The 15,122-nt window shown below is 60.4% G+C and overlaps 6 protein-coding genes and 1 non-coding gene across 7 annotated transcripts; 3 read left to right on the forward strand and 4 right to left on the reverse strand.

The window, feature by feature from the left end:
- Positions 1-804: 804 nt before the first annotated feature.
- Positions 805-2,754, reverse strand: EHS24_005065 (uncharacterized protein; the record flags this gene model as incomplete). The annotated part of the gene is made up of 4 exons (XM_028620606.1): positions 805-1,445; positions 1,484-1,936; positions 1,986-2,433; positions 2,593-2,754. The coding sequence occupies 4 exons, from the start codon at positions 2,752-2,754 to the stop codon at positions 805-807; spliced, it is 1,704 nt and encodes a 567-aa protein (XP_028479578.1).
- Positions 2,755-3,366: 612 nt separating this feature from the next.
- On the reverse strand, positions 3,367-5,919 carry BDP1 (Transcription factor TFIIIB component B; the record flags this gene model as incomplete). Its single annotated transcript, XM_028620607.1, has 4 exons — positions 3,367-3,581; positions 3,641-3,788; positions 3,837-5,860; positions 5,904-5,919. 4 exons carry the CDS (start codon positions 5,917-5,919, stop codon positions 3,367-3,369), a joined length of 2,403 nt encoding a protein of 800 aa, XP_028479579.1.
- Positions 5,920-6,236: 317 nt separating this feature from the next.
- EHS24_005067 (uncharacterized protein) lies at positions 6,237-7,044 on the forward strand (the record flags this gene model as incomplete). The annotated part of the gene is made up of 3 exons (XM_028620608.1): positions 6,237-6,387; positions 6,633-6,733; positions 6,802-7,044. The coding sequence occupies 3 exons, from the start codon at positions 6,237-6,239 to the stop codon at positions 7,042-7,044; spliced, it is 495 nt and encodes a 164-aa protein (XP_028479580.1).
- Positions 7,045-7,163: 119 nt separating this feature from the next.
- Positions 7,164-11,129, reverse strand: RAD2 (DNA repair protein rad2; the record flags this gene model as incomplete). Its single annotated transcript, XM_028620609.1, has 8 exons — positions 7,164-7,743; positions 7,782-7,921; positions 7,958-9,788; positions 9,827-10,597; positions 10,636-10,742; positions 10,779-10,873; positions 10,909-10,966; positions 11,019-11,129. 8 exons carry the CDS (start codon positions 11,127-11,129, stop codon positions 7,164-7,166), a joined length of 3,693 nt encoding a protein of 1,230 aa, XP_028479581.1.
- A 211-nt stretch (positions 11,130-11,340) lies between these two features.
- On the forward strand, positions 11,341-11,575 carry EHS24_005069 (uncharacterized protein; the record flags this gene model as incomplete). The annotated part of the gene is made up of 2 exons (XM_028620610.1): positions 11,341-11,493; positions 11,537-11,575. 2 exons carry the CDS (start codon positions 11,341-11,343, stop codon positions 11,573-11,575), a joined length of 192 nt encoding a protein of 63 aa, XP_028479582.1.
- Positions 11,576-12,415: 840 nt separating this feature from the next.
- Positions 12,416-12,494, reverse strand: EHS24_005070. The gene has a single exon. It is a non-coding gene; the product is annotated as a tRNA-Asp (tRNA).
- A 703-nt stretch (positions 12,495-13,197) lies between these two features.
- Positions 13,198-15,055, forward strand: EHS24_005071 (uncharacterized protein; the record flags this gene model as incomplete). Its single annotated transcript, XM_028620611.1, has 3 exons — positions 13,198-13,511; positions 13,552-14,036; positions 14,073-15,055. The coding sequence occupies 3 exons, from the start codon at positions 13,198-13,200 to the stop codon at positions 15,053-15,055; spliced, it is 1,782 nt and encodes a 593-aa protein (XP_028479583.1).
- Positions 15,056-15,122: the final 67 nt, after the last annotated feature.

A 15,122-nucleotide genomic window follows, 5' to 3' on the forward strand; every position in this document is an offset into this window, starting at 1 on the left:
GTGAGGGGTGGTGAGAGCGAGAGTGCGGGAGACGTCACGTCGTTTGTCTCGCGTGCGTTCCTGCTGGGTGGTGGGTGGTGGTGGGTGTTGCTGTTGGTGGAGGATGAGCAGTTGCGAATGGCCGGGCCAGCGACGAGGCGCTCAGTCAGGTCCAGGCTGGAGGACAAGTCAGGTCTCGTTGTCGGGGATCAGGCTGCGTTGGCGGTCGGGCCGTCACGCCGTGAGGCCGCGAGGATGGCGACTGCGCGCGCCGGCTGGTTCGAGCCGAGCTGCGCACAGAAGCAGGTCGTGTCCGTGCGACGAATACGCGTGCACCGGTGGCAAGGGCTGGAGCGGGAAGCGCCGTGCCGAGCGAGGGTGGGGGTGGTGGTGGTGGTGACGAGGGAGGAGAGGGTGTGTGGAGACGGGGTGACAATGCAAGTCTAGGTGCCGAGGAATGATTCAACCAGCGACCACTTGCTGGAAACCGGCCGACCGACGCCGCCGCCGGCTGCGGGCGGCCCATCACATGCACAAACGCGAGCGTGGCACAGCTCGGGGCTGGTGGGCCCAATACATACATTACGTGCTCGCAACCCAATTCATTACAGTGTCGTCCCTATGGCCCCGCAGCTGCAGCTCGACATTGTATGCATGGCACCGCAGCCTCCTGCTGTGGTCTCAAGTTGTACAGTTACAAAAATACATGACTCTTCTGCTCTAAAACGCATGGTAGAGGCCGCTGCGGCGCAAACCCTCTGTAAGCAACAAGTGAACCCGTCGTTCCTTCCCTTCCCTTCAAGCTACACACACAAACTCCGCGCCTCACACTGCCATCGAAGCAGTCCTGCGCATGCCGCGAGGGGGAGGAGGTGCATTTTCCTTGTCGTCCGAAACAGCAGACAGAGTGGCCGCCACGCTCCGACGACGCACACTGGGCATCACAACATCCGGTGGGCTGGGCCGCCTGATGGGTGCAGCCTTGATGGCCGTCGACGTGGTAGCGGCCGCCTTGAAACTGAGCTTGGGCGCAGCACGCGTGCGAGCACCGGCACGCGACTTGCTGGCGCCAAACATGGCCGCAGAGTCACTCTGTGTGCGGGCAAAAGCACGAGGAGCAAAGTTGAGTTTGCTAGGCTCACAGTTGAGCTTGCTAGACTCGGCGAATAAGTTTCCAGAGCCCGGCGTGCTGGGCATGCCAGTAGAAGGCGGCTCGGGCTTGAGCTTGGTCTTCTTGTTGACAGTTTGGTTCTGAATGCTGTTTCCGCCAGTGCGCTTGCTCGGAGAATCGGGAGTTGGGGGTGTAGCGCGTGGTGTGCGCTCATTAACCGGCGAAGGTGGACAGGAAGATAAGGGGGACGAGAAAAACTCGGTGTACGAGTCCGACCTGGGAGAGAGCTGGGATGCCGGGGGTGTAGGCAGGTGGGAGATTTCGTCCTCGGGAAGGGGGAAGACGGGCGCCACAGCTTGGGGTCAGTTTCGCCGCGCGAAGCGCACAACTCACCTTTTGCCTTGGGCTTGGCCCTGGGCTTTGCTTTTGTCTTGGCCACAGTACCATGCACGACTTCCTTGTCGAGGACAGTTTGGAGCTCCCAGTCCTGTGGACGAACACGCTTCCACTCCTCCTCTACACGCTCGACCCAGCGGTCGGTCTCGCCCTCGATGTGGTAGTCGATAACGCTGTCCCACTCCTTGCTTGGCGACGTGGCGTTGACAAACACGACAATGCCCTTTTTGTCGTGGACGACACGGGCAAAATCCTTGACGAGGCGCTTCAGACCATGAACCTTGAGCGACGTGCCCATTATCAACAAGACGTCGGGGCCACGGCGCATGTCGTGCGTCTGCAGCTCGCCAATCTGGTCGCCGAGGGGATGGGGCTCGTCGTAGAGCACAATGGAGGGACGAAGGCTGCCAATAGGGGTCGCACGGGCTGAGCGTGACAGACGTTCCATGCCTGTATGTATTAGCGGCGCCGTTGAATGGGGCGTGTCTAGTCCACTTACAGCGTTCGTTGCACGCAGGACAACCAGGTGCTTCTCCCTCGCGGAACATGGCAATCCACTCGACGCGGGCCTCATAGTCTGTGTAACACAGGACGCAGCGGACCCGGCCCAGGTCACCGTGGAGCTCGACGTTGCGGGTACCGTTCTTCTTCAGGCCCGCACCACGGCCGCCCGACTCAATGCCCATGCGGCGCTCCAAGCCATCCACATTCTGGGTGTACGAGCGGAGAAGCTTGCCCTTTGACTCTAGACGGCGAATGAAGTGGTGGGTACGTGTAGGCTCGGCGGCCTGGCAGGCGAGAGAGAGTTCCGCGATAAAGGTGTAGAAGATGGCAGCGGTGGTTGGGTGCGCGAAGAGGCCAGACGAGAAGAGGTCCTTGCCCGAGACGAAGGCGTCTGGGTACCGTCCCTTGACGAGCGAGTACAGGCCGTTCTCGGAGCGGAAGTCCTGGGGTTACGTGTTAGCTCCGGGGTATTGTGTTGCCGTGCTGAAGATATGGGTTGGTGACGGGGTGGAAGGCAGAGGCGGAGAGGGAAGGGGCGCTCGTGGACAAAAGGGAAGGAGGCCCACTAGAGCTGACTGGACTGGGTTGGGTGTGCTACTCACAGGGATACCCGACGAGCAACTGATGCCCGCGCCGCTCACAACCAACACCTTGCGCGCTTTCACGACGCGAACATTGACATCCGAGAGGGTGCGGCGGCCCGAGAACTCGGCGGGGTCGGTGGATGCAAGGAGATGGGAGAGGGGGAGGTGGGTTATGGGCATGATGGGTGGGGCAACAGGTTTGGGCCCAAAGGGAATGGGAGAGATGTGGTGAGGAATGGGGTGCGGGGGGGGGAGAAGGAAGGGGTGACGAGAGTGCCGGAGGGGGTTCCCGGCGTGGTCTGTGGATGCAGACCTGCTCTCTGAATGGTCGATGGGTCAACTGGATGCCGTGGTGGGATGTGGGGGCGGCAGGTAAAAGCAAGTAACGAAGAGGAAGGATAACAACCGTTGTAATTGCGGGAGGCTGGTCGTCGCCTCGCTCTGTTGTGATCCCAAAGTTAGACGCGTCCCCGAGCGCCTGAATTTGATTCCGTGTTGTCTTTTGTCCGTCGGAAAATGGTGATGAGACAATACTAATTACTTTGCTGAATGGCTGAATATACAACCCCTTTGTGATCTTTTGAAGGCGAAAAACACACTGCTGCACCCACAGTCGCCTCCCGCCCCAGCAGTGCGTTTTACAGCGCGAAGCTCGTGCACTCTGCTCCTGCTCGCATTCCTCTGGTGGCGTATGTACAACAACTGGCATCCTGCTATGACTACAACGCATGAATAAACACATGCGCATGTTCTTCCTCTCTCTGACCTTTTACTCTTCTGTCTCTCTCGCCTCTAAATCCTCGTGATCTGGAGATCCTCTTCCCCAAACTCCTCGGGGACCCAGTCGGTCTTCTCGTTGGCCTCGCCCTCGCCCTCGCCCGCGGGAGGCAGGTCCAGCCCGAGGATCACGCGCTCCTTCTCCTTGGCCACCTCTTCAAAGAAGGCATTCTCGCGGTCGTACGGCGTCTCGACGTTGAACCCAGCAGACTTGGCAAGGTATTCCTTGTCTGATAAAAGTGGTCAGCACAGCAGCACCCACACTCGGGGCAGTAGAATTAATTCTCACCCATCGGCTTGCGGTTCAAGATGGCGTCTGTCATGCGTTGAGGGTTGTTGCGGTTCTCGCGGGTACCCTTGTTCTTGAGCTGGCGGACCGAGCGGCCGGGGAAGTAGGCCTTCATGAGGCTATAGTTTTCGCCAGTCTCGCGAAGGACCTGGGTAATCGTCAGTGGCTATCCCCCCATTCCCGGCAGCCAACCCACGTCAAAGAACAGCTCCGTCTCCTCGGTGGTCCAGCGGTCGTTGGCGACCTTTTTACCCCAAGTAGACGAGTTGACAAACTGGGTGTCGTTGTCAATCAGCTCGACGGGCTGGTCGTGGTCACCCTCGAGAATGCGACGACGGTGTTCTTCGTTACGTTGGTGCAAAGCGGCGGCATGGTTGGTCTCCTTCTCGATCCAGTTGCCCTCTTCGTCGAGGTAGCCACCTTGGTAGTTGCTGGCCTCGAGACCTTCGAAGTCGTCGCCGTCTTGCTCGACAGGAAGCTGGAAGCCCTCCACAACCTCGCCAACGTCCTCTTCCTCCTCGTGGTCATTGTCGGCGCCATGGCCGCCAGTCAAACCCAGGCCCTCAATGTCCTCGTCGCCATCGGCCGGGGCACGCATAGCACCGGATCCCTCTCCTCCCTCGCCTTCGCCCTCGGCAGCCTCATCATCGACAGGCTCAAAGACGATAGGGGCGACACGCTCGGCCTTCTTGGGCGATCCAGGCGGCGTGAGACGGTCCGGGTCGGGCTCGTAGTCTTCCTCCGAGTCGGCTTCGTCTTCCGAGATCTCAGCAGCGGCATCACCTTCCTCCCTGGCAATCTCGCGGCGCTCTTCTCGGCGCTCGTTGCGGAGCTGGCGAGCCTTGCGACGGACAATCTGCCTGCGGCGCCAGTTGCGTTCTGTCTTTTCAACACGCAGCTTGGCCTTGCGCTCTCCTTCAGAACGCTGGAACTGGTGCAGCTTGAGTGTACGTGCAGAGACACGGCCCTGGGAGACGAGGGTGGTGGCGAGGTCGCTCATCGTCATGGTTGTTGGGTTGACTTCGGTTCCGACCAGCTCGTTGACCTCGACGCCATCGAGCTCGGGGTGGGCGACGGCAACCTGGCGCTTGTGGGCCGTTGTGCGGCGGTCATTGATCGTTCCGGCCTTGCCGCGTGAACCGTACTTTCCTCGAGGTCCACGCTTCTTGCGTTCGCTAGCTGGCTCGGCATCCTCCTCGTCATCCTCCGCATCCTCGTCCCTGTCCTCCTCCTCGTTGTCGTCCTCAGTCTCCTGCCGCCTAGCCCTAGCCTGCGCTCCTCGGCGGCGTTTGGCGGATGACTCTTCTGTCCCAGTCGTGGCCTTGGTCTTGCGCTTCTTGGGCGTCGACGACTCGGCGGCCTCGGCAGGGGCCGCTCCGGCTGCGATCGCAGACACAATGTCGGCTGCAGTGTTTGCCGTCAATTGTGCGGGCGAGGATGCGCGGCCGACCGCAGGCGGGGCATCATCCGCGCCTGGGAACGACAAGATCGTGGGAGGCATGTCGCTTGCGGTGCCAAACGTTGGAGGAAGCTCGGACGACTGGCTCGCCATGGGTGGAGCAGGAGCAGACGAGCCGACCACAGGAGGGCCCCACGAGCTCTCGGCCTGTATGGATGGTGGTGGCGAGCTGCGCACGGTGGACGAGAACTCGAAGACGGTCGACTGTGTGGGCTGCGTGGGGGCGGGCGTCTTGGGCTTGGGAGTGGGCTTGTCCCTCCCTCCGCGACCAGCATGCTTTCGCACGGGAGTCGTGGACGAAGCAGCAGCGGCAAGGAGAGCCTTGGTGATCCCTCCACGGCCTCCGGGCCCTGCAGAGGGCCCCCTCGAGAACGAGCGGCCAGGCGTAGCTGCACGTGGTGTGGATGTTGGAGTGGCTTCGCGGTTGCGCTCGCGTGCAGGAGGTGCAGGAGGTGCCGCAGGCGCTGCGATGCCTGGTGGCGGGGGCGAGGCAACTTTTTGGGCCGGAGCAGGCTCAACAGTTGGAACGGGCGGTTCAGCGGCTGGGGTGAAGCCTGGCGGCAATTCCGACACGGCCACGGGCACAGGGGGTTGTGGTTCTGGGTCGTTGGGAGTGGATGCTGGTGGTGGTGGCCGTTGTTGTGGTGCGGATGCCGGGGGAGGAGCGGGGCGAGCAGGCGGCTTGGAGGGAGGTGCGCCTGCCGGTGGCCTGCGCACACCTGGCTTGACAGGCTTTACAGGTTTGAAGTTTCCCTTTCCCGCTGTCTGTAAGCTGTCTGTGGTGTTGCTGACGATGCGACTCACGGATACGGAGGGCCATGGCTGGTGCGAGGGCGGACGGTGTGGTTGAAAGATTCTGTCTGGGTGGAGGAGATTGCACTGAACCCTTTCAACAACAAGCCACTTGCGTCCCTGCGGTGGCAATAATCTCTCGCCCAGCCAGCTGCCAGGCCCAGCCGCGGGGGACTGCCACACGGGCCATAACGCCGTATACCTCCGCTGGCTGGCCGGCTGGCTGGCTGGCTGAGCGTCCGTCCCACCCACTGCCCCCGCTGCGTGCTCGCTGCCAGTGTGTGGGCCAACGACGCCAATGGTAGCGAGTCCAATACACTTCCCTCCCCGGCCATCCTTACCACCATGATCCGTCCCAGCGCCGCCCTCCTCCGCCCCATCGCGCGCCAGGTCGCCGCACGCAGGTTCGCCAGCACCACCGCTGGCGGCATCGAGCACCACTCCCCCTCCGACCCCATCCCTGCCCCTCCCCGCGGCGTCGCTCCCGACCCCCAGCGTGCGTCTTCAGTGGTCATGGCAACGACAACGACCAGCTGATTCGCGCGCGATTGGTGTGCATAGTCGGCTCCCGAGGCCCGGCGCGTCTTCTGTGTGGAGCTGTCCGCGCTCTTCTGTGCTAGCTCGTGCACACACAGCGCGCGTGCAGGAGCTCTCGCGCTTCACAGGCTTGCACGCCATGCCGAACCAGCTCGTCGTCGTTGTCGTGCTCCGACCGTGCGCACTTTGCTAACTCACAAACAGTCGTTGGCCAGGACTACCCTCAGCTCCCCGAGGTCTCGCTGCAGACCAGGTCACCTTACGGCTGGTGGGACAGGCAGGAGCGCAAGAACTTCAACGAGATTGTGCGTCTGGCCATCTGGCTGCCCGTCCACAGGCCACAACACAAGCGCATGTGCTAACTTGCAACCAGGTTCTGGAGGAGGAGGACCGCCTGGGCATGTGGGGTCCCGACATTCACAAGACCACCCCCTTCTCGGCTCTCATGCAGCTGAGCCTGGCCCTCTCGCTCGTCGGCGGCTTTGCGTACATTCTCTCCGTCACCCGTCCCGAGAGCCCCGTCGCCAAGCGCGACTACCCCTACAACGGTCTTGAGAAGGAGCTCGGCGGCCACGGCGGCGCCCGTGCCGAGCAGCCTGTGCTCGACGACGAGTAAACAGACACCACACTATAAAGCAACAGGGAAGAGAGCATGCACGCAACATGATACATAGCGTGCATTGCGGCGCTAATGTTAAATGCTAATCTACAAGTGTTGGTGGTTCTAACCATACCTTACTTGCGCGTGCGACGTGCACGGCTAGAGGGCTGCGGGTCAGACTCGAGCAGCTCATTGTCCGAGTTGGCCGCCGTGGACGCAGCGGCGGACGCTGTGCGGCGTCGTGACTGGCGCTTCGGACGGTCTACCTCCGCCTTCGCCTCCTCTTCTTCCTCGTCGTCATCGTCATCATCCTCGTCGTCAACTACCTCCTTGCTCTTGCGCTTCTTGGACGTGGCCTTGCCGCCGTCACCTCGGCTCTTGCGCTTTGCAGGCTTTGAGCTGCCGAGACCCTTGGGGTCTGCCTCGTCCACACCGGCGAGCATCTCGCTCCAGCCCTGCGGTTGCTGGCCCTGCGAAAGCGCCTCAGCCTCGCGGAACCGCTTGACAACGGCCATGAGGCGTTTGCTGATGTTGGCGGTGGTGCGCCGGCGTGGCGCATAGCTGGCGCCCGAGCCGGCAGCATTGTCAAAGAATGGCAGGAGGGTCGTTTGTCTGACCTCGCCGCCCCGTCCGCGTTTAGCGATACGCTGGACAATGGGCGTGAGCTCGTCGTCGACCTTGGAGATGGACCAGGAGAGCTCTTCGTGCAGGAATCTGTGGTGGGTCAGGCCACGAACCGTCCAGGCACCTACGTTCTCAGAGCAGCCAGTCGGGGAAAGCCCCAGTGGAATGGCTCGTCAGACTCATCGGCGGTGGGGTACAGATATGCTTCGCGGACGTGGGCGTTGGGCCACTCTGCCGACAGGTGAATCGCGCCCGCAAACCGCTTCTTCTGCGTGGGTTAGCGACGCAGAAGGATTTCACCCACGAAGCCTTGTTTCCACTTGGTGTCCGACTCGACGGGCAAGTCGGTTCCGTTCTGCACCTTGAGCCACCATTCCTTGAAGCGATGCAGCCCATCGGCTCCCGGAAATTCGGCGAGCAGCTCCAGGGCGAGCACCGGGCCCACACCCAAGAGACCGATGTCATAGTCCGAGCCCAAAAGGTAGGCAAGCGAGATGAGACGTTCGCGGGTCAGGCTCAACTCGCGCTCGACGTCCGTGGCGAGGAAGCACTCTGCAAACTTTGCGTCGTTGAAGATGTTCTTGAAACACTGCGTGCCGCCAAACAGGAACACGTCCGAGTCGTCCGTGATGATGCCATCGACGAGATCGAGCTCGGCGAGCTTGGCACACTGTGCTTCGGCTTCCATCGGCGCCGTAATGTACGGTATACCAAAGTGGCGGAGCAAAGTCTGGATCTGGACCACCATCGCCTGCGTGATCTCGTCGGAATCGCGCATCGCCACTTTTGTTTGTTGGTTGAGCACGCGAATCTCGTCGTCAATCTCGGCCCGCACGTCCTTGAGATCGCGGTTCTGGATCTGGGCGAGGAAACGAGCATAGTCGTCTTCCTCGGCGACCATGTCCGCTGGCGCCATCTGGCCATCATCGTCCTCGTGATCGGCTTCCGATGCGATTGAGTGGGCAGACGAGCCCTTGCGATTGAGCGGGGGCCGCGGCAAGGGTGTAGGCGACCGCGACCATTCAATGGGCTCGTCGTCGTCTTCCTCCTCAGAGTCAAGGACATACCGCCCATTGGACTGAAGAGTCTCAGACTGGAATGATTCGATGTTGAGCTGTGTAGGCTCCATGTCGTCATCCTCTTGCTCCAACTCGGGGACAGGAGAAGGCGATGGTGCACCACGGACTGGCGAGGGTGATGGTGCTCCACGGACCGGCGAAGGCGATCGAGCTCCAGGCGACGGAGACGGGGCGCCACGGCGTCGTGAGGGCTCGTCTTCCAGTGTCGCCTCTGGCGCAAAGCCATCGCCTTCGTCATCTTGCTCTGGGGTCGGGGAATGGGGGACAGCTTCCTGAGTCTCGGGCTCATGTGGGCGCTGTGGCGAGGCAACGTGCGGGACTGGCGGAGGCGGAGCAGGAGCAGGGGGGAGAACAGGTGCTATCTCCTCAAACTCATCTTCACTCGTGTCGACGTCCAGGACCTCTGCCACTGGCGGCCTCGCGGAAGCCGGCTTGGGGGCCGACGCCGAGATCACCGCTGGGGCCGACGCCGTGGGGCGAACACTAGCCGTGATGGGCCTCATGACACTCTCTTGGAGGAGAGCAGCCAGCTTGGCCGGCTCATTCCTGGGAGTTTGAGGAGGCAGGAGGCTCGTAAGCAATGGAGCGGGCTTGCCACCGGTAATTTCGATACCCTCGTCATCACTGTCAGGAGCAGGCGTATTCGCCGCCGGTGTAGCGTTGGCAGACGGTTCAAGCGACACTTCCTCAAACTCGTCCGAGTCGCTCCCGTTGCCTGGCGAGCTGGGACCGTTCGTCGCGGCCTCGCGGCGACTGAGTGCTAGGGCACGGGCGAGGTCCGGGTCTGCCTCTTCTTCGTCTGAACCGAGCTCTTCTTGCTGCAGCGCGAGAGCAAGGGCCTCGTCGTTGGCTGTAGGCTCAATCTCTTCAAAGTCCACTTCTTCTTCGGCAGAGTCGAACAGGGGAGCAGCGCCTGGTTGGCGAGCGGGGCCAAAAGACTTGACCTCGACGTCGAGTGACGGTTTTGGCTGGGCAGGGGCATACCGAGAAGCGATGGCTTGCAGAACCTCTCGTCTGCGGTGTTGACGGAGGTCGTCGTCCGGAGCAGGCTCGACACTGTATCGTTAGGTCAATTGCCACAGACACAAACCTACACTTCCATGTCGCTATCCTCATCGCTGTACTCGTCCGACACAATCTCCTCCTTCTTGGTGTTGACCGGGCTCTCGGGTTCTAGAACAATGGGCTTGTCCTTTGTTCCCTCACGGATACCGAGGGCCCAGCCTCCTCCTTCGTCCTCATTCCGCTTGACGAGCAGGTACTCGCGGTTTCGTTCAGCGGCTACGCGGACCGGGATAGTCAAGTGCGCTTTGCCGACCATGTCCGTAACGGTGAGGAGCTGCTGCGTGAGGGCGTTGCGCTGGGAGAGTTGCTTTATCTGGGCCTTGGAAAAGTCGAGCGCGGTGGGTGCCCCACGGAGCATGCTGTTCAAGCGAGCGTGGCTATGCTGTCTAGAGCGAAGACGCAGGTCACCGATGATCTCATACTGTACCTCGGTGGGGAGAGCACGGAACTCGGGAGACTCGATGTCAATGTCTTCCGGGTTGACCTCGTCGATGAATTGCTGCAGTTCGGCCTCGGTTGCCAGACGAGCGTCGGGCTTGTCTTCTGACGTGTAGGCAGGAATGGTCGTCTCGGGGAGGTAGTATCGGTCCTTGTTCTGAAACCGTTTGCGCTTTGCCTCGGGAGACTCGAGGGCTCCAGGTGCACTTGCCGTGGTGGTCACGGCGCGCCGTGATGGCCCAGCACGGGATGCCCCCTCCAGCTCGTCGAGGTAGACTGCGTTGTCGGCAATCCTTTCTCCTTCCTCTTCGTCATCATAATCCATGCGGTGGATTGCCCTTGCAGCTCTCTCTTCTTCTGCACTGTGGGGTCAGCGCAAGTCCACGACCCTGCTATCTACCGTTCAGCCAGGCGCACGGCCTCGCGGCGCATCTGTGCCGCAAGGAGCTTCTCGGCCATCTTGGAGTGATTCAACGCTGCGCCGGCCTTTTTGCGCTTGCGTTCTGCCTGTATATGTTAATGGCGGACGATACACAGACATACAATCGTGCTTCGCTTGAGAACAGGCGCTCCTCCGTCAAAGACGAATACCGGCTTGATGCCGTGGAACAGTAGTTTGTTGATTCGTCTCAAGAAGCCTGGCGTCAGTTCGGCATACCTTCGAAAAACTAACCTAGCACATGCGCGTTGACGAGGACACGTCCATCCTTGTCGCGCATAGTCGATTGGAACTGTACATTAGCTCAATCTCCCTCGGATGCACGCATGAAGGCATGGTCGTACCTGGTAGAGCCAGATGGACGAGTCAATGGCGAGACGCTTGCCCTCGAGACTCTCGATCTGGACGGGCCTAGCCACGGGGTTGAGCAGCGACCATAGGCCCTTGACGCCCATGGCGCGTGTTCTGTTCTTGTTGTGTAGATAGAAAGTGAAGATGGAAACAAGTCGAGCTGCTCAGTCGTGACACAAAGTCCAGTCAACCGACAACAATCTGCTGCCGCCCGGCGCGTCGCCACCGAGTGGAGGTGACGATGACGACATGGACGCGGGCGACTGTAGACGAGTTCCCGGTTGACTTGTTTTTCCTTCTGCTCACTCGTCCACAATGGCAGACCCAATACCACCTGTTCAGAACCAGATACGTATCCACACCCCAGAGTCTGATGCCCCCGAGCTCGCCAATGGGCCAAATGGATTCGACCGCAAGAAGTTTATGGGCGCCTGGCACGTTGTTTGGAGCACACTTCCAATGTGGAAGGTGAGTCACAGGCACTGATCAAGTGTTGACGCTGACTGTGCAGACCAACAAGAGTGCGCAAGATGATGCCATGGGACGCTGACCGCAGGTGTCCTCATTACATACACGCCGCACAGAGAGACGGACGAGGATATGACAGTCTTCAATTCATCGGTCACGTACACCTCCCGTTCGGGGGGCAAACAAAAGGAGGTTGCTGGAGTGGAGCGACTTGCACCTGGCACGAACGGGGCCACGTTTGACTGGACGGGAAACGGCTGGATGAGGCTACTGCATTCGCACTGGGGTGTGGTTGGTACGGGCGAGTTGAATGATGTTGAGTGGTGTGTGATAAGTGAGTCTCGCCCGCGTCCACGTCGCGCTGACACTCACAGCCTTCTCCAAAACTATGTTTACCCCGGCTGGGTTGGATCTGTTTCTCCGCCCAAAGAACGGAGGGGAGCTCACAGAGGGTATGCGACAAGCGGCACGGGATGCGATCCAGCCTCTTATCCTGCAGCAGCCCGGAGAGTGGGGCAAGATTGCTGCAGGAGGCTTTATAGTGCCGTAAAGAGAGTAGGGGTACCACACTTCAGGTGTGCGAGCACATCTGGGCTCTGGCAGCGAGGATGACATCGTACAAAGGGTGGGACAAGATCTAAGTCTACCACAATAAATGCATGGGTGCTTCAGGTACCTCCAATGGCTGCAGTGGTTTAACCTTTGAACACAAGCAGAAGGATGGAAAGCGGAGCAGCATGTGAGCCCCAATATTGACAAGGCAGGCAGGTTCAACCTCCTTCCTCCGAAACCTCCGGCACTGCACCTCCTGCCGATTTCCCAGTCAACCATGACCACAAGAGTTCCAAAAACTTCACCAAAGATGTACAAGACACCTGGGATGCATGCATGACCTTCAAAGAGGCCGTAGAGGCAGCAAAACCTTCCTGACGGAGAATCGAACTCCGATCTCCCGCGATCTCAATGACAAGCGAGCATACTAACCGTTATACGATCAAGAAGGCGATGTTCTTTACATTGCCTATGTGAGCGCGTCTCCTGGGCCTCTTCAGAGACGTTTACAGACAGATTAGACGTGCCAGGGAGATGCAGAAGTGTCTGATGTCCATGTAGAAGCCTGCCGCCTGACTGGGGAAGCCGAGGAAGGCCGAGGAAGGGGTTCGCCAGGCGGGGCATCGTGAACGTCGGTGATGTCGAATGTACTGAGAGTCTAGTGTTTTATGCACAAGCCTGGGGGCCCTTAACATAAATAACATACACCGTGGACGAGATATAAACAGCGTGGACACATGAGAGCTAAGTGGGAGAGCCGCAACAACGCTCAAGACATTCTCGTTGACTCGAGATTTCCGTGCCCCCCGCTGTCTGAGAGAGCTACCTTGTGGACGAACAAGCAGCTTAAATGCTTCCAAGGTGAATCTATTGAAGAATATCTTGCCTCTAGTGCAGTGGCGGGCCCGGGGGTGGGGGGGAGGGGGACTGAAAGCATAGACGACCGTGCCAAGCAAGTCGTTTGCCACATTGTCCAAACGCTGCCCCCAAGAGCGAGTGACCTCCACCGGAGACCTCCGACCCGTCATCGTTCGCCCCTGAGCTGCTTCGCGTTTCAGCGGCGACAACAGTGTCACACATGATCACACACGCACCACCATTCCCCATCTCACGTCTTCCCATTCTCTCTTCCCACATCCATGTCTCTCGACCATGGCAGCCTTAGTCGACCACAGAAACTACCTTGCTGATGTGCTGGCACGACAAGCTGTACGCCGACGCATCGCCGATCCAGGCCACGAGTATGGTGCCCAACCAACACTATCGCATGCGTCCTCTTCCCACTTGCCGCCGAGTCCCCCACCCGAACTAGAGGCCGGACCAAGCAAGCCCAGCAAGACCAACGTAGTCAACTACGTGCCCGCTGAAGAGGCGGTGCGCAACGACTACGCGAGCTGGTACGGCGTGTCCGGGGAGTATCCCAGCAACCATGTCCTGGGCGCCGGCGAGCGCGAGATCTGCGAGGAGTGAGTTGCGGGTACAGCCTGGCCACAACTGACGCAACAGGTTCCCGGCCCTGCGCCGACTCATGGACCTCAAGGCCGAACATGTCGCAGCGGTAGCACATCCCCCACTCGTTATTCCTCTTCCATCAACCAGCGCATCGACAGTCGCAGCTGCCGCCGCACCCCACCGCTTTGATGTCATCCTCATCCACCCGACGAAGAGCTGGGCTGAGACAGCGGCACTGCCCATCCGACAACTCTCGGCCGATCCGGGCTTCGTCTTCCTCTGGGTCGGCACCGGAGATGCGGATGGACTGGAGCGAGGTCGCGAGTGTCTCGCCAAGTGGGGGTTCCGTCGCGCAGAGGACATTGTGTGGGTCAAGACCAACAAGAATGACAAATCGGACGGTGGTGGGCCCGGAGGAGGTCTCTTTGCGTCACAGAAGGAGCACTGCCTCATGGGAATTCGCGGCACTGTGCGGAGGAGCACCGATTCAAGATTCGTGCACTGCAATGTGGACACGGACGTTATTGTCTGTGAACAAGGTAGGTGAAGTACGTCGTGCGTTGCTAACCTCCCAGACGCTGGCACTCCACCCTACATCTACAACCTCATCGAGAACTTCTGCCTTGGTTCCCGTCGACTCGAACTCTTTAGCAGCGCTAGCACCCCACGGCGAGGGTGGGTCACCGCTACCCTTGGTCCGGCACCCGACACTGTCCAGCTCTTTGACGGCGCGCTGTACGCCTCGTTCTTGCCGTCCAAAGAGGAAGGAAAGCCTGTCCTTCCCTTCCACGCCGAGATCGACATGTTACGCCCCAAATCGCCACAGCGTCGCGGGGCAGGTGGTGGAGGACGTGGCGGTCGCGGACCCCCAACTGCACCCGGCAGCCCGCCGCCGACCCCGCCGTTCCGTCAAGGCGGCAGCAACGTCATGCGCATGGGTGCGCTCACGCCAGCTCAAGGCATGGGCGGCGCTGGCATGATGTCCAACTTCAACCCCAACCAGGGCATGAACCAGGGCATGATGACCGGATACGGCCAAATGAACCCCGCGCAGAACATGATGCCTGGCTACGGCCAGATGGCGGGCTATGGCCAGGCCGGCATGATGTCTGGGTACGGACAGATGCCGCCGCAGATGCTTGGGTACGGTCAAATGCCGCAGATGCTCCCTCAGAACCCTCAGCAGATGATGGCCATGCAGGCCATGCAGGCCCAGATGGCCCAGATGCAGGGGATGGGGATGGGGGGCATGCAAGGCATGCAGATGGGGCCGGGGATGGCCATGGGGATGGCCATGGGTGTACCGGGTATGAACCCGAACATGTCCATGATGGGCGGGATGAGTCCCGGCATGCTGAGCCCCAACATACAGCAGGGGATGGGCAGTGGAATGGGGAGCCCGTATCTCGGCTCGCCGAACATGGGTCATGTTCAGCTGGAGGGCGAGGAGCAGCACGACTGGTCTGGCCATGGCCAGACCATGGGACAGCTTGCGATGGGTATGGGAGCGATGGGGATGCCGTACTTGGGAGGCGGTGGATATCCATACAATGGATAAGCACATGTCTGTATGCATAATCCGGACTCGGCAAGCAGCCTCAGGTAGCTTAGGTTCCAGTACTTCA

This window comes from Apiotrichum porosum, assembly GCF_003942205.1.
Source record: "Apiotrichum porosum strain DSM 27194 chromosome Unknown scaffold_2, whole genome shotgun sequence".
In the NCBI taxonomy this organism is placed as follows: domain Eukaryota; kingdom Fungi; phylum Basidiomycota; class Tremellomycetes; order Trichosporonales; family Trichosporonaceae; genus Apiotrichum; species Apiotrichum porosum.